This window comes from Podarcis pityusensis, assembly GCF_964106645.2.
Source record: "Podarcis pityusensis genome assembly, chromosome: 4".
NCBI classification, from domain to species: Eukaryota; Metazoa; Chordata; class Lepidosauria; order Squamata; family Lacertidae; genus Podarcis; species Podarcis pityusensis.
In genome coordinates, this window is record NC_138027.1 from 26,757,297 (window position 1) to 26,779,806 (window position 22,510).

Consider the following 22,510-nt stretch of genomic DNA (forward strand, 5'->3'; position numbering starts at 1 on the left):
GGAGCGTAAAATTGGCTCTGCCGTTGTGTTTGCACCATGCCGTTCTCAATGCTGCCTTGTCCCTCCCTCTCTACCTCCCAATAAGCATCCATGTCGCGATTGGGTGGCGATGAGATAAACGACAGTGCCCCCACTCATGTCATCCACTACTGCCCAAGGATTGTGAGTAATGGATGTGTCACAATGGTTCAATGTGACATTTTTTAATTCCTTCCCAGAACTAAAGTCTGCACATGAACTGGAAAAAAGAGAACTGGAAGAGAATTTTGAGAAGCTACGTCTGTCACTCCAGGTTAGTATCACTTTCGACATACAAAACCTTATCATTTGTCAAAAGGATCTACTTAAAGCACATCCAACACACGTGACTTCCCCTCAACAAATCCTGGGAGGTGTAGTTTCCACCTTACAGAGCTACAATTCCCAGCAGCCTTAACAAACCACAGTTCTGTGGAGTCTTTGAGGGAAGTCACATGCTTCAAATGTGTATTGGGGTGTGCTGTAAATGTATGGTGTGGATCTGCCCTAGCAGCCATGGCTTTCCCCAAAGAATCCTGGGAGCTGTAGTTTGTTAAGGGTGCTGTGAGTTGTTAGGAGGCCCATGTTCCCCTCCAGAGCTGCAGTTCCCAGTTTAACAGTCAATCCATCTTTCCAGGGTTCTTTGAGAATTGTAGTTCTGTGAGGGAGATAGGAGTCTCCAAACAACTCTCAGCATGCTTAGCAAACTACAGCCCCCATGATTCTTTGGGGTAAGCCCTGACTGTTAAAGTGGTAAGTGCGCTTTACATGTATAGTGTGGGTGTGACCTTAGTCATGACTAATTTTATTCCCGCCAATTCAGTAGGACTTGTGGCTGGCTGGCTTTCTCTGCATCAGGGCCACCGCCTAAATGGTTTGTCTTGCATCGAGTAAAAGCGTCACAGGCAACTGTGTTTGCACTTGATTACAGGACCAGGTTGACACCCTCACTTTTCAGAGCCAGTCTCTGAAGGACAAGGCAAAACGATTTGAAGAGGCATTAAAGAAAAACACAGAAGAGCAACTAGAGGTAACATGAGATTTGCTTTTATGGAACTTAGTGTGACTCATAAGAACAAGAGAGTTCCCCTTTCATCGCTACTCTTACTTCCAGTAAACGTCTTCAGAAAGTGTTCTGCAGATCCTGGCCCATCATGGACTGCCTCACGCTCAGCCCCATGAGGGAAGGCTGAGGTTTTCACACAGCTGGAATAACCTGGCCTAGGGGTGACTTTAGGCCCAGTCGTTGTACCTTCCTTTTCTGTTTAACCTGCTTTGGTTAGATTTTGAAATTAAGGGAGAGGGATTGCGTTTGTTCTTCAGCTATTGGGGTCTCCAAAATTGGGAGGGCTCCTCCTCATACTGAAGGTTCTGGAAGCCTCCAGAAAGCCTTCCTCCTAGAGTGGATGAGGAGAGTCTCCCATCTCTCCTGGGTAAGTCCTCTGCTTCTTTTTCTTTACTGTCAATTCTCCTTCGCCTCAGATTGCAATGGCTCCATACCAGCATTTAGAGGAAGACATGAGTAGCCTGAAGCAGGTCTTGGAAATGAAGAATCTACTCATTCATCAACAGGAGAAGAGGATCATAGAGCTAGAGAGGCTGGTGAGCCCTTGGCTTTTGTCTCTCTTTAGAAAGCAATACACAAGGGAGTGAAAAGGCACAAAAGCTTGTGTATCCATCAGAGGAGGGACAAGGGAACCTGTGGCTCTCCAAATGTTGTTGGACTTTATGTCCCATCAGCCTCAACCAATTTGGCCAAAGGTCAGGGATGATGGGAGTTGTAGTCCAGTAACTTCTGGAGGGCAAGTTCCCTGTTCCTGCATTAGAATCACAAGCTAGCACAATCTGTTTAAGCAGGCAACTCTGGTTTGGAATGTGGTCATTTTAGAGATGCAAACTGGGAAGGGGGAAGGAATTATTATTATTATTTATTAAAAATTTGTATACCACCCTTCATCCATAATCTCAGGGCAGTTCACACCATAAAAATTAAGAAGCAGTGCAGAAATTAAGATGTTCCTATATGGTATATTTGAAATGGGAAGGAATCTTACTTTTTAAATTTCCATTTCACCTCTCACCCTTTCCCTCTGTTCAAAGCCACTCTTGGCTAAGAGACAGTAGGATTTGGGGAGGCAGGAACTCCATTTTATAATGTGATAGCCCAGTGCAAGACAGTAGCTACAGTAAATATTACAGTATGTTAACATCAAGTCAGGGGTAAAATTAATCCCTGCATGCATTCTAGAGTTTCCATTTCCAAATCACACAACAAAATACTGCACTGTAGAATGGCTGTGTTCGGGAGCCAGCCAGCCATGACCTCTCCCAGGAAACTCCATTCAATCCCACCCACCTGTAATTCCAGATTTCTTTTTCCCAACCAGTCAATCAGCATTTATTGCCCGCTGAGCATGCTCATTAGGGCTTTGGCCCCACCCCCACTGGTTCCATCCTGACCCGCTGCCAGCATGCGGCCCCTGACAAATCGCCCCAGAGGGAATGTAGTCCTTTGACCAAGAAGAAGAAACGGTCTGAGGTGACAAAAGTGTAGGGAAGGAAGACTAGCAGTTAAACCCTTGCTAAAGCAGATACATGCATAGATTGTTTCTCGGCTAGGCACTCTTAATTAAAACCAGGTGTGTTTCTCCCAAGTGGAGAAACACAGCAACACCCTCTGGGATCAGGCTGTTTATCATGCAGGTGAGTTCCTGTGTGTTTACAACCCATCAGTACCATCCAATCTGTGCTGCCACTTCTGCTGCAATGAATTGGTACAATACTGCATTATTATTATTATTATTATTATTATTATTATTATTATTATTTTACTGCTGCAATTGCTACATATATTTAAAGCTGTCCCTCCTATATTGCAGGCTGAAAAGAACTTAATATTAGAAGAAAAAATTCAGGTGCTCCAGCAGCAAAATGAGGATCTCAGAGTCAGGATTGATCAGAACACTGTGGTGACAAGGTCTGTCTAGACGTTTGCTCCCCAGCTTGGCATTTCAAGCAGTTTTCAGTTCACATCTTTGTGTATGTGTGTGTGCTCACTCTGTGTCTATTTGCAGCAGCCTGGTACCATTCAGATGTTCTGGGCTACAGTTCCCATCAGTCCTGACCATTAGCCATGCTAGCTGGGGCTGATGGGAAATCTAGTCCAAAAAAAGGAGGGGGGAGGCTGCTTTGTAGAATCATAGCAATGCAAGGAACTTGTTAAACTTACTTATTTCTGAAGTACCAGAAGGCTACGCACACTTATTTGGGAATAAGGCTCATTAAACTCAGTGGAACTTAACTTCCAAACAGACATGCACAGGATTGCATTGATGGAGACTGGGCTGTGAACCAGGAAATGCCTGATTCAAATCAGGACTGCCTTGGACTCACTAGGAGTACAGTCTTATGTAAAGCAACTCCAACTGAATTCAGCAAGGCTTACTACCAAGCAAATGGGCAGAGGGCTGCATCCTAAGTGATCTTCCTGAAACCACTGTTTCTCAGACTCTGCTCTCGTTGATACTGGCACCAGTCTCCCTTACAGGGTTGCTAGGATTCCTGAGAAAATCCATATGGAATGATTCCTACACACTACGGAGGCAATTCTATGTACACTTTTTGGGGGGATGGGCCCCACTTTACACAGTGGGACTTGCTTCTGAGTAAGCGTGCTTAGGATTGTGCTGAATAGTATTGCGTGTTGTTATTAACCCTCTGCCTCATACACAGAGTCCTCCATAAACAAAGCTTTCCTCCTTAGGAGTTGGCAACGCTCCCCCTTTACCGTGGATCAGGGCTGACTCGAGGTTTAGTTTGCAAGCAGTTGATCTTCAACATCTACGCTGAAAACCTCTGGGTATCGGAGTAGCTGTTATACTGAAACCTGTAGCTGTACACTTCCAAGTTATGGCACTTTGCAGAAGGATGGATTTCTCTGCAAAACATTAGCACTGTACACAGAATGCCACGCTTGAGAGCACTGTGGGCGCCTGTCAATTTGTGGGGCGGAGCCTGGCTTATCATGCAGTCTTCAACCATGTACCACATTGATTTTATGGGTGCTTTTGTCCGTTTTGTGGCTGTTTCTTGTGCAAACCTGCAGCATGTTGATACAGAATTCTTGTTTTTAAGGTAGTGCGTGTAGAGCACGTGACATTGCACAGAATTCATAAATTCAGAGAACCTGATGAGGAGAAATGCAGGAGGAGCACCACGTTCATAGCAAAAATACAACAGATTCCTGCAGTACCTGAAGGAGCTTGGGGCATGAGCCTGAATAGGCAAAATGCCCCTTTGCTAGATGCTCCAGTTAGAAAATGTAATCATGTGGGATGGAGAGACAAAGGAAAGAGACCTGCCCATCTACCTCCCCCTTCAGGAATAGCCCAGTAACTAACCAGTTGTGCAAACACGTGTATCAGAAATCACTGGATCTATGCTGCCAAATAGAGACGGCAGCTGCAACACCCCCCCCCAAAAAAAAACCAGGAAGTATTGCTTCAGTGTGGCATAATATTTGCTGTTCTGTTTTCTGAAGCCCCACTGCAGTTGCTGAACCCCGTCTGCCTCAGCAGGAACTGGTCCCCAGAGAGCCAGTAAAACACAGCACCTGCTGGTTCCACCCCCCCCCCCATGTGGACGAGGAGGCCTATGCCTTATCTTTCCCCATGTTTCAAAGCTCGTCTCTGCTGTAACCTGACCGTTTCTTTCTTCTGTTGGCGTCAGCCTCGGATGACGCAGCAAAAAGACAATCCCAGCACTGTATGCGGGAGAGAGGCAGGGTAACAGTCAGAGGGCTATTTATTTTTTGCTTCTGCTTGCCAAAGCAAATTGTCCTTGGGCACATGCTGGTATCGGTATTATAAGAAAAAAGAGAAAGGGTAAAAAACGCTTGTCAGCAAAGGCACATCCCTGCTCAAAAGGCTCTTGGAAGAGACTGCCACTTGGCTGTGTTAACTCCCAGTTCTCCTCCTCTAGCAATCTATCGGTTGCTTACTGTCTCAGGAGCAGGGATGCTGTCTGACAGGCTCTTGTATCACGGAGCATCACCTTGCAACTCTCTTCTATCTCAGTGAAGGCAAAGGCTCTGGGGTCTCGATATCCCTACATGTCACTAGTGGCATTGATTTTTCTGGGTTTTAAGAGGTGAACATAGGAAGTTGCCTTTCTCTGTGTTTCACCATTAATGCATCCCTCATCCTCGTGTCCATTACTCTGTTTAGCAGTGGCTCTCGGGGGGTTTCCCATTCCTGCCTCCAGAGAGCCTTTTAAGTGGCTGCGCAGGGGATTGCACTGGGGGCCTTTTGCACGCAAAGCATGTTCTCTACCAATGAACTATGTCCCCTTCTGTTAAGAAATGCCCAGTTTTGCCCTGCACCTGTGCTTCTGAACCCATTTCTGCTTGTCTTCTAGAATGGCTCGGGGCTAGTTCACAACTGCATGACTGTGACTCCAGTTCTCCACACTTGATTGGCAGATGAATGTGTGAACTAATTCTGTTTGGGGGGGGGATACTGGACTGCATCCAGTTGTGGCCTGGAAGACTATTGGAACCATGGAAGCATCCATGAAGGGAGAAGGAGCAGCATTTTTTCCTGATACCCCTCTTCCACCCAAGAAATCTGCTCCAGATGGTTGGGGAACTCTTCAGAACAGCATGGGAGGTAGTGTAGCAGGCTGCAGGGAAACGGGAATTTGCAAAAATCCGCTCCCTCCCCCTTCCATCCATGGAGGACGTTGCTGGAGCAAGAACCCTCCATGAATGGAAGGATGCAACTGAATACAACCCATTGTGCTTGAGGAAATACTAAGTGATGAAAATTTTGTCTGAATGTGGTCCATTCATGATGGCCCATTCATCCCTCATTCACTTGATGGTGAAACGTTCAAAGGGCAGGGATGTGTGAATGAACCAGTCTAAAGACAAGCGACACAGACTGAGGAAAATCTTTGATTCCTGGGTGGTGGGGTTCTTTCCCATTCACTAAAGGTCCAATTTATATTAGGCCATGCAACAGCAGACTTTATTTTCTTTGCACTTTCCAAGGAGTGGGATGGTAAGTATCCAAATCATGTAGGCAAAGAGTTTTCAACAAGACGTGAGAACTGTTTACAAAATAGATGAAAACTGGTGGACCTCCAGCCACTGCTGGCCTCCCATTGCCCTTTTGTCCGACGGCCACGTTGGTTGGAGCTGATGGGAGCCCAGTGACACCTGGAGAGCACCAGGTTCCCAATCCTTAGTTTACAAAATGGATCCAACGAGGACTTGCCGCAATTCTGAAATTTTGATTTTGACTTGACCGTGCCTTGTTTCCCTCTCCAGGCAGTTATCTGAAGAAAATGCTAATCTCCAGGAATACGTTGAAAAAGAATCCAAGGAAAAGAAGAGGCTAAGTAGGACTAATGAAGAGCTGCTGTGGAAGCTTCAGACGTCGGACCCCATGAGCCCAGTTAAGCTGTCGCCAACATCGCCCACCCATATTTATCGGTCTTCGTCAGGACCTCCCACCCCAGCTAAAGTCAGCACTGTGCCAAGATGACAACCCCGTGCAGCTGTATCAGATGACTTGTCCCTGACAATGTCCCAGCCTACTGAATGTTCTCGTCTAAGAAAGTATTAACCACAGTAGAAGTAGATCCCTGGGATCCGTGACTCTACCAACATGCTCTCTAGATGCATAGCTGTATTTGACTAGGCAGTGCCCTCTGGTGGGTTCCTGCGTCGGGAGTCCCTAGGACTTGCTACACTGATGCCATAGAATAGCAGGATCCCAGCTGACGCATGGGGACATCTCCCAGGGTTAGAAGCAAAAGCAAGGGAAAACTCTTCTTATTGTTCACTCCCGAGTGAACTTTTCGCTGCAGTATTTCAGGTTAGTTGCCAGTTCGAGTTTTGAATAGCTCTGTGCGTTGAGTGGCTGCTGATACGTGTGGATGCCCTCAGGCATCCATGCCCATAATGTGAGGCACATGTCAGGCACACATGCACACCTTCTGCATATGTAGCTGAAGCTGTTCCGAAATGCATTTTTTTATATTAATGGATTCTACAAAAAGTGCTGATATATTTTCATGAGTCAGCAGTTTTCTAACTTGTGCCTAAGAGTTATACTGAAATTAAATGCTTCTTTTTTTCCATTTTTTGGTCAAAACTTCCCAGGAATATTTCTACCCAAACGAGAAGAAAGTTACAAAAACACAGAAGCACCTTCCGAGTGACCACTGAGTGGTACGTTTTCTAAAGCAAAACACCAGCGACTTGATTTCTTAACTAGTTAACTGCCTTCGAAAATAATTGCTTTTCTAATCAGTGCCAGACACTCGCTTCCCAGGTAACAATCAGAACACTCACCACTGCTGTAAATACGGAAGAGGCAAGCAGGCCTCCATTGTTGCAGTCCTATGTTTATTTATAAAGATGACTCCATTTTACCCCAGCAGTAAGTGCTTTTCCACGATGTTTTCAAAGTCTGAATTAATAGCAAGGCTAAATGTACAAGACCCTGCGCCTCCCAACTCCTTTTTAAGAAGGGGTGGGGGAGTGACCACAGAAGCATAGAGTGAATGTGTGAATTCAGTTAGCGTACTTCAGTAGAGAGGCAAATGTGGGTGCTAAGTAACAAAAAAGAGCCCTGTGGGATTAGGCCCATCTAGTCCAGTATCCTGTTATCACAGTGATGCACCAGTTGCCTGTAGGAAGGACCTGGGTGCCACAATGCCCTCCCAACCCACAATTCTCAGCAGGCAGATGGTCTCTGTTGGTCTTCACCCACAGTTTGCCCTCTTCTGTTGATGACGGAATTGGGCTCTTTCTTCTACACAGGGGCGACTCACCTGTGCAGTGGACCCAAGTAGCAGCTTGAGGCAGCAATATTTTTAAGTGAGTGTGCAATCTGAGAGCTGCTCCTACCCCCCTCCTAAGCAATGTGGCCAAGAGCGTGCTATCACTCTCCTCCGCCACGTTGCCTAGGATCTAAGGAGCGCATCTCTCAGATCCAGAACTCACATCATCTCAGGCTCGTCATGTTCATAGAATAGCAATCAACACTGCACACTTGGCATTTTATCAGCACTCAATGGCATGTTTATGTGTTTTGGTACTGGCCAAACTGCTGGATTGTTATATCTCTCTGCCTTCTTTCCAGCCATCTCGACCCTGCTACCCGGTGTGTATTTAGTAGCAGCACGATATTGGATGTCAGGCCTGCTAGAACGTAGGCTGGTTCCCTAGAGAGTAGCATAGCAGTCACAATAGCATTAGACCTTGAAACGGTTTCTAAACATGAGCTAGACAGACTAAGAGGGCACAGCCAGTGTCCCTTCTTGTCTTTGGTGTGATAGGAGTTGGGTTCCAGCGTGTGTGTCAAAGAGTTGTTATAGACTTAGACTGTGAAAGCGTTGAACGTAGCGTTGGACAGATGTGGAGCATGAATCATCTAAGCAAAGAAATGTTTTTAGATAGCCATGTGATACTTTGGTTCTCGAGTGGAGGCCCAGGGCTCAACTCATCTGCAAAGTCCCTCTGTAGCGTTTAAATACAGGGCAGCTCAGAGTGCCAAAAGGACACCGAGGAGAAGAGAGGGAGGGAGTTAGTGTACAAAGCTCACAGAGGACCTCCCTGACTGGCAAATGCCTGTCTGCCTGATGTCCACACAAGTGCTTCGTTCAGCGAGTCTGCTTGGTGCTTGTGTCGATGACTTGCCTGTGATGCAGGCCTTAGGCATCAGCTGTGCTTGCCGAGCCAGCACCTTCCAATAGCCACAGATCTGTGGCCCAATTCCATGATGTACAGAGTAACAAGGTTGATTTCTTTCTTTCTTTCTTTCTTTTTTAGAGAAATTTATTTTTGTAGCTACCTTGCATGATACTGTGATACCAAGTACATCTTCTTAGATTAGCTCATGCTACGTTCGTTAACTTATCACAAACGACAGGACTAGTTTTCGCATAATGGGCAACTTGCAAACTCAAGAGTAGGATAGTTGCAACAATGACCCACTGATATAATTTTAGCCGGTTTCCTTACCACACTCGCTTGAGACACAGACAGCACCTGTTTCCTTGCTATGTCGCGAACCTTGTACTGTCAAGCTCATGTGAGCAATGTTATACCACAGCGTTGATAAATTTGCATTTACCTTGCATTGCTCTGTAAGTTATGTATTACTCTCCACTTATAAGCTAGCGAAGCCACACTATGGGTGGGTGGGTGGGTCTGGGTTGCCTGTCAGTTCCTCTGTTTATGCTTCTTCCTTCCTCTGTTCATCTGCCACCTCCATTTTCAATGAATGCTTCCAAATACGATTTGAGATTTTGGCTTCTGCTGGCTTACACAAGATAGCAAGTCAATGCTAATATCAGACTACAGTTCTCTCTCCTCCATTACCTTTGTACAGATCAGTCGTCCCTGCATCCAGATGGGAAAGGTGTAGGATTCTATCCTCCTTCTTCTTCAAAAATGGCAGCCTAGGTTAACTACTTCAGTTTAACCTAACATTCAGTTGCTTGGAAGCATTTCACTTATTCAGACCTTCAAAACCAGAGGCCATCCACAGAGGGAAAAGAGCCTTTTCATGACTTTGCATTATGCAAACTTAAAGGTAACCAACTATGGCTGGCATCTGAAAAGTAACTTGGTTTCTTAAGCACGCTATCTGGCAAGCCAGTTCTGAAACCAAGGCGTCCTTTAAAAGCAGTTTCTGATGTCATATACAGGGCTACTACTACAAGGTGGAGGGAACTATCTCACTGGGTCACCCGAAACCTTTTGACTTTCCTAAAGTTGCATCCCTGCCTCTGCCATCAGCTCCCCCATCACTCCAAAAATTATGATGATAGACATGAGAGATGGGGAAAGAGTGCAACACGCTCTATTCTAGTGCTGCAGGCAAGCGTGTGCAGATCTGGGAGTTGTGCAACGCTCCCAGTTCAGTTTCCTGTATACCTTTTTTTTTACAGCCCTCAGCCACATTTGACACACACACACTGAGCCCTTACGCTGCCTTCCCAAAGCCAGATACGTGAGCCACTGAGCTAGGACCCTGCCAGAGCCTTGCACCTCTTTCCCAAAGCCCAGCCCCTCACTTTGCCAGCTTTTGGAAGGCAGCGCAAGGGCTGGGGGCAGCCCATGAAACAAGGCAGTATTGTGGCCCGCTTGGTATGAAAAGTTGGGCTGCCCTGCTGTATACAAACGATCCCAAGTAGGAGCAGATTGGACTGGGGCAGTGCCAGGGGAAGTGCATAACATGCCTAGGCTTCATTACAACCACTGCATCCCTTGGGCTTCTCTCCTTGAAGGCCAGCTGCTTTTTGCATGTGAAGCCATAAAATTCATTCCCCCAAAAGCAGAACTTAATGACTGCGAATCTAATTGTGGATAACCACGTTCACACTTACGTACTAGACAATTACACAAAGCACTCAGGTGATGGGGCAAAGCTGGCTAAGTATCACGAAGAAAGCAACTAGAGATTGTAGCAGCGCTATAACTGATGGCCTGGCAAGGAATAATAACATGGGTCTTCAATAATGTTTTAACACCCTGCCTTAGTAGCAGCCGACAAGCAAACTGTGGCTACCAAGTGCAACTTGCATTCTAGGGAAACAAGAAAAATGTGGATGGCATTTTTCTAATTGTCCGAATTTCAGGTGTGAATCCTGTTTTACCTATTTACTTGCAGTCAAGGCCAAAAAAATTAGGTCAGCTCACTCAGGGAAATTGTCCTTTCCTCCCATCTACCCACTTGACTAACTGTGGTGACGGCAAGACATTGTTTGGGCAACTTGTGCCAAAATTCCCTTATGGAAAAGATGGGAAATTCCGTCTCAATCTGTCCTGCTGCTGCATATTATTCCATGCAGGTTCAGAGGAAGATTCAAGGAGGATTCAGCTGCTGAGATGCCAGCCCTAGGAAAGTCCAGGAACACAGCCCACACTACTATCATAACATGGCACCATTCTGTAGAATACCAATTCCTTTCCATGCAGGGCACGCATGCATCCAACAGAGCAGCTTTGGACTGTACACATAAAGCAGGAGAGGAATCAAGAGCAGCTTGCACTGCTTCTGTTTGTGCTTCCCACTGACTGTGCAGAGTGAGAAAATTAGCATCTTTCCTACTTTATGGTGAGGTTGCATGCCCAGCTATGGATGCAGCCCACAATTGGCTCTTACCAGAACAGGGCAGATGTGTGACTTCTCCTCTGTGGCATACCCAAAGCCGCCCTGTATTTTGTTAGAGACAGCAGCGTGATGCCCTCCAGATGTTTCGAACTACAGTTCCCATCATGCCGGACACCATTGACTATGCTAGCTGTGGCTTATGAAGGTTGTAGTCCACCATCTGAGGGGCACCATGGGGCTATGCCTGAGCTAAGCAAATGGATAGTAACAATACTGCCTGCTGCCCCAAATAGGACTGTGCATTCAAAGGCATCCTTGCTTTCTAAAGCATCAGAGGAATATGACAGTCAAGAAAAAACTGACCAAAGTAGTATCGTTGAAAGGAGTTGATCATCTAGGAATCCCTTGGGCTTTGGTTGTGGATACATGAGGCTCTCACACTTCTTCTCACTTCACTTTCATGTCTTGTCCGAAGACCAGTGATGCATCCGCCTCCTCAGCCTCCTCCTAGCCCCCATGTTGTGTTTGGGGATGCCATGCAACTCTGGGTTTTGGACAACATGCCGAAGAGGTGTGATACAATGAGTAAATTGTGCCTCCCTGTCCAAATACTTGTCTTTCCCAGAAGCCCTCCAAAGTCTTCCTGGGAAATGCATTCACAGGCCCCTGCTACCTTAGGAATCTCAAAGGACCAACAAAACCACTCGCTAGAGAAGCCAACAGGAGAAGTCAGAGATTGATTAAGACTCCCCCCTTTTGCGACTTCTGAAACATTTTTCAGAACTCTCATTTGCACACATCACATTTCTTCTCCCCAATAAATCAGCAGGTACATGAACAGTAAAGATCTTCTTTGGAATAAATATGAATAACCAAAATCAGGTATTTTATGTCTGTGTACTGATTGCATTTGTGTCCCATGGACACATGGTGGATGTTAAAAGACCATCCCCTCCCTAACACAGCAGGAGTTTGTGGTCTGACTTAATTACGTGGCTATTTGAATTACAGGAAAAAAAGTTTGTATTATTTGAGTTACAGTGTACAGGTGAATGTAATATATTCATGATAATAAATACATGCTCCTTAGTCTTTGGTGTGCTACGATGCTTCTTTACGGGTTTATAGGTAACAGGATTTAGCAAGAGATGGGTGTTGTTGTTTTACAAAAGTAAAGCAAACAACTGAAGACTTGTGTATAAAGGAATCACTCAGGATCTTTGTTCTCTCAACCTTACAAATTTTGCTCAGTACTTGCTATTTAAATTTAAAGGTAATTGATCAAATTTAAAGGCCTTGATCAAACTGTGCATGATCAAACTGTGTCCCATAAACTGTCATTGTGCCAACTCCCTATGAACAGATCATTTTATTACAAACCTGTATGTGCCTGCACAACAAGTAATGGAGCAATCCTAACAATTGTCAATTTCCTTCCTTTCCCCTGTGTAGTGCAACTTTTCTGTGCTGCAAACTATTGCATTTCACATTTTCCTGCCCCCCTTACTATCATGCTTGACCTGCTGCCGTTGAAGGCAAGAGTGATAGCAGAAGAGGAGACCATTTGCACTAGGCTAGCCTTTTCTCCCCTCTGGCCACTGGCATGCAGAGTTAGTCTCATGGGAGGTGGAAATATCTGAGGAACGTCCCAGTAGAGAAGGCTGCTAGGCACTGAGAAATTAAGACACAGGGCTATCTTTTTTGGACGCAATTATGGTAACATCTAGTACCATGCTGAGGGCTCATGAGTGAATCATAAGAAAAGCCTGCTGGATCAGACCACTGGCCCATCTAATCCATAATCCTGTTCTCACAGTGGCTATGGGAAGCTCAAAAGCATCCATTTCAATTAAGCGCAAGAGAATACTGTTAGGTAGGGTGTGTGAGTGTGGGTGTGAGAGAGAACGAGAACACTGGTTAGATCAGACTGCTAAAAGAGAATACTTACTGCAGCCTTAGAAAGTCCTGCTGAACTCACACAGCATTATTGCTGGGCCACTATGCATGAGGTTGCGCTGTTCATGTTGTCATGAAACACTATGCTGAAAAGCAAAAGGTGCATTTCCACAAGCTTGATTCTTTCACCGAAGAGCAATTACATGCAACTGGTCTGCTGGAACGAACAGAAATACATTGGAAGAGGAAAGGTGAAACTAACATAATTTATTTGCATTTCTGGGAAACGTTTAATGCTGTATCACATATTAACAAACTGATCTCCAAAGTCAAAAACGACATCAAGAGGCAGACATTATTTACAGTGCCACCTGGCAGAAACGTCTCTGGGAAGCAGAGGTCGTGCTCTAGATAAACGTTTCGCATTTAAAAAACAAAGTTTTATATTTAGGAGGAGAGGGGAGGAGAGAGCCAAAATCTAAACAAGAACTGAACCAGAAACTCCACTGAAACAGGAGCAGGAAAAAACCCAACGGGGATTACAGTCAGCATCAGGGGTCAAATAATTGTATCACAACAGTAAGAAATTCTGAGGAAATCATTAGAAAAATAGAACAGCCAACCAAAAAGTATATATTTATATATTACTCAATAAAAATATGCACAGATTCTTTCATGGCTTCTTGGTTATTAAGAGATGTATTCCTGAAGAAACCCCACTGTTCCATTAGATTTGTAATGTACAATCGAAAATGGTGTCACACCCATTCTTTGTGCTCCTGAGACCAGACGTACATTGAAAGGCACAACGTAAAGACAGGAAATCCTCCACTTTGTCACCAGGCACACACGTTACAACCCTTCCAACATTTGGAAAACACAGACATGACCACATGTGATTTGTGTAAGATTCCTCAGTGGCTGCATTCATAATGGTAACTCAGGGTTTGCTTTAAGCATGGTTTGTTGAAGATACCAGTATCAGTCTCACAGACCATCAGGTAGCAACCATGGCTTGTTTCACCTTATGCAAGTTTCGTTTTTCAACTGTTCTTGCTTTCTACCTCTTTCTATAGGAAAGAAGCAAGGATTAGGCCAGGACTCTGGGTTCAGATGTAAGGAAAATGTATAAGCCAGCTTCAAACCATATAGTGGTAAACTCAATTTTACTTTGAGTAAAGGTAAAGGTAAAGGTACCCCTGCCCGTAAGGGCCAGTCTTGACAGACTCTAGGGTTGTGCGCTCATCTCACTCTATAGGCCGGGAGCCAGCGCTGTCCGCAGACACTTCCGGGTCACGTGGCCAGCGTGACAAGCTGCATCTGGCGAGCCAGCGCAGCACACGGAACGCCGTTTACCTTCCCGCTGGTAAGCGGTCCCTATTTATCTACTTGCACCCGGAGGTGCTTTCGAACTGCTAGGTTGGCAGGCGCTGGGACCGAACGACGGGAGCGCATCCCACCGCGGGGATTCGAACCGCCGACCTTGCGATCAGCAAGTCCTAGGCACTGAGGTTTTACCCACAGCACCACCCGCGTCCCTTTTACTTTGAGTACAACCACTTAAATTAATGAACATGACTTACTTAGGTACTTTACTTTCCATAGACCTACTCAAAGTAAAATCTAGTTGAATACCACCCATGGTTCCATATTCTTATTTGTTGAGCCCAAACCCTAATTAGTTGGCAGGGGTGGGCTTGGATGTAAAAACAAACCATAGTTAAGCTAAACAAACCATGGCTTAACACTATGTGAAAACCAGGCCACTGTCTAAGAGTTTCATCATCTCGGCATAACATTTTTTATTGGGACTTGTGCCAAGAGCAGGAGGAAATAAACCCTGAGGAAATATATGGATTGTTACTAACAGGCATTGTTCCTGCAACATTTGGCCTTTGCTTTGGAAGTACAACATACCAAGGACTAGCACATGAAAGCACCTGTTAAAGATGTACACATGTAACAAATGCCAGACAACCTTTGCAATGGATGCATCTTCTGAGATGGATTCATGAAGTTGTCAAAACAAAGTTATATGGACAAACAGCTAAATGATGATGCCGAAGTCCCATGGACGGGGGGCAGTATGTGCCTATAACACATACAGCCCAGTCCTCACACTTGATACATCAGCACATAAACGCTAACCTGTGGGTATTCTGGCACCCTCTGCACTTAAAAGACAGAAGTAACTCTTCCCAACATTTGCAAATTAAAAAAACGTAACCTTTTAGAATGAACTCCAAAGTAGCACTGAATAGTAATACTTTTACAGGACAGTTCAAAATGCAGCAACTTCAAGTATGTACAAATGATATGCACATGAACACCATTGGCTTCAAGGGAAACTCATGAACATGCAACTGGGTTACATTCAAAAAGCATAAAATATTCACTTGTGAACTCCTTGTGAAGCCTGGTCAAGGTTACACTACGGTTAATTTGTAAAATGTTCAAACAGAAATTGTCAGCCTTCTCATGCTCTCTTGTGCAATCTATACAAATGCAATGGGGTGTTATATGCATGGATACCCTAGCGGAATGGATGCACAGTTCCCTGTGCTGTATTAGGAATCCAGTATGCAACAGATGTGGATTGGAATAGAATTTGGGTGTGCACCCACATCTGATATTGCCAATGCAATCTTGGTGAGCATTGCATAATCTGGGTAAGAATGCATTTCCTCCCTCCATCTTGCAGCACAGATTGAAATGTGCAACCCCAGCTATAAAGGGCCACTATGCAAGGGTTACTGCCACATATTACTAACAGCAGACAACACAATGATACACACTAGTCTCTGGATTAGACCTTGCAAACGGCAATAATTTCTAGAATTTTTAACTCCCTTCCTCAGTGTCAATTTTACTTATCTAGTAACATGAACCCCTAAGTTCCAGATCTATAAACTGTGAGCCTCTGCTATACAAATGTTAGGTTTGATTGGACATCACATCTCATAGCCCATAAGCTGAAGTACTTGAGAACACTTCACCATAGGTCACTACCTCTTAATTTCAATGTAACACTGAAATGATACGAGACTGCAGGGCAAATCAACACTGAACAGGTGCTAGGATTACAATGTCGACTGTAGCCCAAGGAACATCAAGCTGTGAATGAGAGGAACATGGAGACCAAAGATCCAACAAAAGTAATGAACGATGGTTTTCCAGTTAATTGTTCATCTTTTGCCCACAAAGTTGGTTATTTTCTCTCTCTAATAATGAGCAATATTAGAAAAACATAGACATTGGGTAGATTCATGTTACCATGCTTTACATACAATCATTAATTGCCCGTTTTTCTGATCCTTTGCAGCTTCAATCATTTATGGAAGGGGCAATTTCTCCCTCCCTCCCAACCATTATATACACTAGTGGCCAAAATTGTGGGAACCTTTTGGGAAAAGTGTATTTCGGAGGTTTGATGACTCATAACACCTGATTGGCTCTCTAAACACTCCTGCTCACTGGCTACATTCAAATGAAGGAAAGCGACTGCATATCAACCTAAGCAAGTTGTGCTTCCTTTTTCTGGTTATTTGGCTATAACTTGATAGAATAAAGATAATTGAACAAACCTTGTTGCATTACATTCTTAATTAAACTATCTTTCCACTGATATATAATTTTATGGTATTAATCCAAAATAAAGTGGTGTTACGAGTCATCAAACCTCAGAAATACACTTTTTCCTAAAGGTTTCCACAATTTTGGCCACTAGTGTATATAATGGTTGGGAGAGAGAGAGAGAGAGAGAAAAAATGCCCACTCCGTAAATGATTGAAGCTGCAAAAGATCAGAAAAATGGGCAATTAGTGATTGTATGTAAAGCATTGTAACACGAATCTACCCAGTGTCTATATTTTTCTAATACTGGTTATTTTCTCTCTCTAATAATGAGCAACTTTGTGGGCAAAAGGTGAACAATTCACTGGAAAACCAACTTTCATTACTTTTGTTGGATCTTTGGTCTCCATGATCCACCATGTGAACTTTTACAGCTGGAATGAAGCCACAGGTCTAAATGTAGTGCCGTGCTCTTCCAAAGTTCCTTCTATATGGGTGGCTTTAACCAAATCCCCAGCTGTGTTCCTGTGCCATGGTTGGGTGTGATCCTAGCCCAGGGTTTCAAATTCTATGCACACCCAACTAGAAGGAAGTCCTGAAGAACTCACTTAAAACCATCTTCAAAGTGAAACATGCATCAGGTCAGGGTACACATTAAGCATATTCACCCTTGCTGACTTAAGGGTTTGCACACACATCCCCTTCCATACTGGGCTTGTGCCCTTCAGGGAGAAAAATAATCTAATGGAGACAGTGAAAATGAGACAATTCCTGAAGGAAGTGGTGGTGGCTTCCATTGATTCAAGAGGCTACTTTGGACAGGCTCCTCTGTTACAGAACCATATAGAATTGTAGAGTTGGAAGGGACCCTGATGGTCATTTTGCCCAACCTCCTGCAATGAAGTGAAAGACCTCATACAAAGTAAGATACCTGTTCGGTCTTTTTCTTTTGAGCGTTAACACAGAAGGCAATGCTTCAGAATACGGCTTTATATACAACAAAGTGTCCCAGCAGCTATACAAAACCACCTTCTTATTTAAACATAATAAAAATAAAAAGTTTCCCACTTATTTACAAAGACGAGCTCCAGTAAATGCTGGCCTGTTCTTTACAATAGCAAGCCTACAGCAGCAGCAGCAGCAATCAGGTTTTCACCAAACTCAAGCTTTGCATGTATTTACATTTAGGCTTCAGGGGTGAGGGCAACACAGCCTATCTAGTCTTCCATCCCCACCCCAAGTGGCAAAATCCTACACCAATAAGCAGAAGTTTACATTCCACGTCCTGAGCACCCCCCATCTTCAACCATGCAAGGGCCTGGCAGTGGCAACAGCACAGGGGTAAGCACAACAGAGAGATTTAGCGACCCCTGTTGGTACTACCAGTTTCAGCACTACTGAGAACAAGGGTGGGGGATCTGTAGTCCTGCAACACCTGGAGGTACACAATTCCCATCACCCCTAACCATTGGCTGGGGTTGATGGGAGTTGGGAGTCCAACAGCATCCCACCACCTGAATTGAAGCAAGCAGATGAGGAGAGCCACTAGCCTAGAAAATTGAATTTTATTTTTTTAAAGGAAGTAGCATATGACATCACACATACTCTCAGCGCTCCTTTAAGCATGGTCAGGATTCCGACCTCTAATCATTTCCCTGGGGTGGGGGATTTGCATGAATCCCATGTTAGACACGCACACGATTTGCTGATATACAGTACAAAACTTAATGCTCCTTTTGTGAGATGTTTACCCTGTTTTTCCCTCCTGTTCGGAGAAATAAATACATAAAATCAGTTCTAAAATAAGCTACCGAATGACAAAACTACAGCTACGCTAGATCATAGAAGTTGACTGCTAAAAACTTGCTGCATTAGAACTGTTATCAATGTCTAGACTTTGGCGCTCAGAACACAGGAAGCCACCTCCCAGAGTTAAGGACCCAGTACCTGCCACAGGTACTAACTTCATATCCAACTCATGTGGAATATGCAGCAAGGGAAGTTTGTTATGGAGAAGACACCTCCTAAGGTTAAGTTGGGGTCCCTGTCACATAGGTCTTTAGAGATGATGACCAGAACCTTGATTTGAACTAGAAACCTAACTTCCAGCAAAGTCAGACTGTTAGCCTGATAACTGGCAGGGCCTTGAGAACAGTTTCAGAGCCTTCTTCAAGGGCAGCTTCACATTAGGGCACATTTTACAAATCGGTCCAAGGGGCTACAGAACAGTCTTTGCCAGCCTGGCACCCTCCAACTGCAGCTGATGGAGGTTGTGGTCCCAAACATCTGGAAGGTGCTAGGTTGGCAAAGGTGACGACAAATGAACCGAGGACACGGAATTCCACACAGGCAAAGCCTACATAGAAGTGATTTCTATGTGGGAATGCGCAACAGACAACTGGTGAGCAACTGATAACTGGGGATCTGGGCTCAAGCTGCAACTAAGCCACGATCTGTGGACGTCCTAATTAGGTAAGCTGGAAGTTCCAAGACAGCATGTAGTAGAAGAATGAGCCTTTTAAAACGGCGCAGAGAAGAAATTGGAACAAATCTGAAAGAATTAATGCAGATGCTGAGGTGGGGGAACTGCGCACACATAGGCTTTCGCAGACCCTGGACCGGAGTGGACGGCTGTTTGTGCAGAATTCCAGGATCTATGGGAACAGGCAGGCAGAGCTCTACACACATAGGCTTCCACCTGTCAGACATGCGGAAGGGCTAAGAGGAACCACAAAATGGTTCCTGTTGGATCAGGCTAGCGGGCTGCCTGTTCTGTCCTCACCATGGCCAATCACTGCTATAAAAACCAGAAAGGCACAGGGCACCTTAGCCCGTCAGAGAGGACTAAGCTACCATCGGCAAACGGCCTTTCAAGAATACTGGAACCATGAAATCTTTGAGTGTAATATTGCAAGCCGCCCTGTGATCTTCAGATGAAGGGTGGTATAGAAATTTAATTAAAAAAATAACCAGATACCTATGGGAAGCCTACAAATAGGACTCAAGTACAACAGCACTTTTCCCACCAGTGATTCCCAGCAACTGTTTCTATGAGAGCAGAGGCAGGGCAGAGCCACAATGGCTAGCTGCCATTGCAAACCACATCCTCCGTGAATTGGCCTAATTCTCTTCTACAACAATCCAAGTCAGTGGCTGTCGCTGTATCACTCCCATAAGATTAGAGATGGGAAGGCTTGGGGGGGGAACCAGAAAAATTGGGGGGGCAGATTTCCCCCCATTTCCCCCCAGAAAAATGGCTTTGGGGGAAAACCCTGGTTTCCCCCCCAATTTTTCCGGTTTTTTTCCAGCCCTTCCCATCTCTAATCTTATGGGAGTGAAATTCATGGTTTCAAAGACGTGCTGTATGAAGAAGTACTGTCTTTGGTCTGTCCTGGATCTTACAACGTCCCGCTTGATTGCATGTCCGTGAATTCTAGTATAATGAGAGAAGGAGAAAACCTTTCACAGGAGAGGAATCTTTTGTACACTGCCCAGGAATCAGTCATGCTCACCTCAAGGGCCACTTGTCTTCCATGTGCCGTAATACAGGTCACCCTCATACTGCCCCCCCAACAGCCTTCCCCAAGCTGGTGCCCTCCAGATACTGCAACTCCCAACAGCACAGGCCTTCTGTACCTATGACCTCAAGGGATGTTGCAGGGCCAAGCGACAGCAGTGAAGAAGTGCCAAACCAAAACAGCAGAACCTGGGGGGCACCCCCAAAGGAACATTTCCACCCTCAGAAATCCCTCACATAAAAATAGGATCAACCCTCCCGAAAAATAAAGATTTCCCCTTCTTCTAAGTTCACACAATTTGCCTCAATGGCAAAGATATGAAGCGGCTAGACATAAATATCAAATAAAAAATAAAATCAGGTTTCCAAGAGAACAGCAATGAAAAAATAATAATATTAATAAAATAATAATAATAAAATAATAATAATAATAATAAGCTACAATATTTACAATGGATTGTTTTCTACAGCAAGGATCTGCATGAACTTGATGTTTCTTTTGGAAACCCACTTTTTCTTCCTTTTCTTTTTACAAAAGAGGTGGCTCTCTGTCTATGCCATCCTTTGGCAACCCTCTGGCCTTCCAGAGGTTTTGGACAACTCCTCCCTTCCGTCCCGGTCAGCTGGCCCCAGGTTACCAAGGGGTAGTCTATGCATAGGTACAAAAAAAGCCAACCTTCTTCCACACCCGCACTCAACAGGAAGGCTGACAGATGGCTTTAGAAGCACAAGAAGCTTCTGCTAATTATTAGGGCGCATCGCTCAAGCTGCATGCCTGTGCCAACACTCTTTGGAAACAGCACAAAATCCTATTTGGAGTTCAGCATGGCTAAGGTGGCATCTCAAAGAGTTCATTGCACAAAAGCAGCACTCAGCAGGTAAACTGCCATACAGCTGCATGAGCAAGAACTTGTCTATTGAGCACAGTAAATTATCACTGCACACTCCCTTTTGCTTCCGAGTGTTGCATGCTTCTCCCTCTTCTCTAGAGAAAAGCCAGCCCTCGCAGGACAGGTGAAAAGCCACTATAGTTTTGACTTCAAAGACGACACACTTGTCCAAAATCTTCCATGAACTAATGCTGTTTCTTACCCTGCACCAGAAGATCCAAGTTTGGCAGAAGCTCCCTCCCCACAAAAATAAGTTATTTCAAAATGTAACAGTGTTGGGAGCTGGACCCAGCAAGACCAGGGTTCAAATCCCATCTCCGAAATGGATTAATTCAAGGTTGCATACATTGCTTTCTCTCAGCTTCAAGGAACACTGGAGACCCACCTCACAAGCTTGCGATGAAGAGGAGCAAGATGAGAAAGGGAAAGCACTAAACTCTGGCCAGTAACTCCTAATTTTGCAGATTTATATACCCTGGGGACAAACAAGCAACCACTTTTCTACACAGAATTATACCATGAGCTAGAAGCTTTTCTTGTAAAAGCAGCAGGGTCTGTTAGCTGCCTAAACGAAGTATTTTGTGTCACAACAGATAGAATTCAGCCTGCAAGCCACTACCCTACAGAAGACTGTTGCAACGTTGCATTTCAAAGCGCAGGAGTTGCCTGCATAAAATAAGTCAAGTACAATGATTAAATAACACCACCAAGTCCTTTTCTCAATCAGATCAGTCCTGCAAGGGGCAGGGTGTTTTGCTAACACACAGGTGGTTGGGGCGGGTTGGGGTGTTGTTTTCATTTAGGCAAGGCCCCTTGGTTTTTGTGGTCCAACACAGGTGACTTTGGAGACAGTACAAAGTCTGCTTCACTTGAATCCAAGGACAGTACCTGGGGAATTACTTTGCAGGGCCTCTGTAAGGCTTGGTCTCATAGCAGCATTGGAAGTGAACTGGCACACTGATAAGCTGTTATCTTTCAATATACTTATGACAAGGGAGGGGAAGCTGCCAGCATCAGATAACAGTGTTGTTGGAAGTGTGCCAGAGGCCTGGCTTTTTCCTTGTGATCCCTTATAACTGTACTACCAAGGTAAAAGCAAGCTGCAAGGGGCAACAGTGGGACATGGAAGCCCACCTGATACTCCACAGAACAAAATACTTCAGGGTCCCAGAGAGGAAAGCACCCTTCCCTGTAGAGGATGCTCTCAGGTGTCCTTTAGTGGAACCAGGCTGCCAATCATTTGCAACTGTCCACATTGTTGTCCGTACTTCGTTCTGTATCCATCGGTGCTGAGTAAGACGCCTCCACACTGTGCCACATGCCGTAGGCAAAATAAATAAGCAGACCTGGAGGGAGGTAAAGGGGCACAGCGTTGGAGAGAGCATGAAGTCATCCGACAGCACACAAGCCAAAGCATTACGCGTGTTTAATCTCTCCCACTGAAAATGCCTGATGTCTTCCAATCAGCAATACCACCACCTGGTTAT

General features: G+C 44.9%; 2 protein-coding genes and 1 long non-coding RNA gene across 7 annotated transcripts in view; 2 read left to right on the forward strand and 1 right to left on the reverse strand.

Moving 5' to 3' along the window:
* The window catches only part of MTUS2 (microtubule associated scaffold protein 2), a 307,230-nt gene extending 298,004 nt beyond the window's left edge, over nt 1-9,226 (forward strand). For all 3 annotated transcript variants that reach the window (XM_081004039.1, XM_081004040.1, XM_081004038.1), the window contains 5 exons: nt 219-292; nt 950-1,048; nt 1,501-1,620; nt 2,898-2,995; nt 6,347-9,226. In XM_081004039.1, coding sequence (XP_080860165.1) covers nt 219-292; nt 950-1,048; nt 1,501-1,620; nt 2,898-2,995; nt 6,347-6,563 — 608 coding nt within the window. In that variant the 3' untranslated portion in view covers nt 6,564-9,226. The remainder of the gene's footprint in view (nt 1-218; nt 293-949; nt 1,049-1,500; nt 1,621-2,897; nt 2,996-6,346) is intronic.
* An 8-nt stretch (nt 9,227-9,234) lies between these two features.
* On the forward strand, nt 9,235-16,800 carry LOC308476559. The gene is made up of 2 exons (XR_013985955.1): nt 9,235-9,775; nt 9,934-16,800. It is a non-coding gene; the product is annotated as an uncharacterized lncRNA (long non-coding RNA).
* Nucleotides 16,801-20,145: 3,345 nt separating this feature from the next.
* Nucleotides 20,146-22,510, reverse strand: part of SLC7A1 (solute carrier family 7 member 1) — a 37,418-nt gene continuing 35,053 nt past the window's right edge. For all 3 annotated transcript variants that reach the window (XM_081004127.1, XM_081004126.1, XM_081004128.1), the window contains one exon: nt 20,146-22,369. In XM_081004127.1, coding sequence (XP_080860253.1) covers nt 22,260-22,369 — 110 coding nt within the window. In that variant the 3' untranslated portion in view covers nt 20,146-22,259. The remainder of the gene's footprint in view (nt 22,370-22,510) is intronic.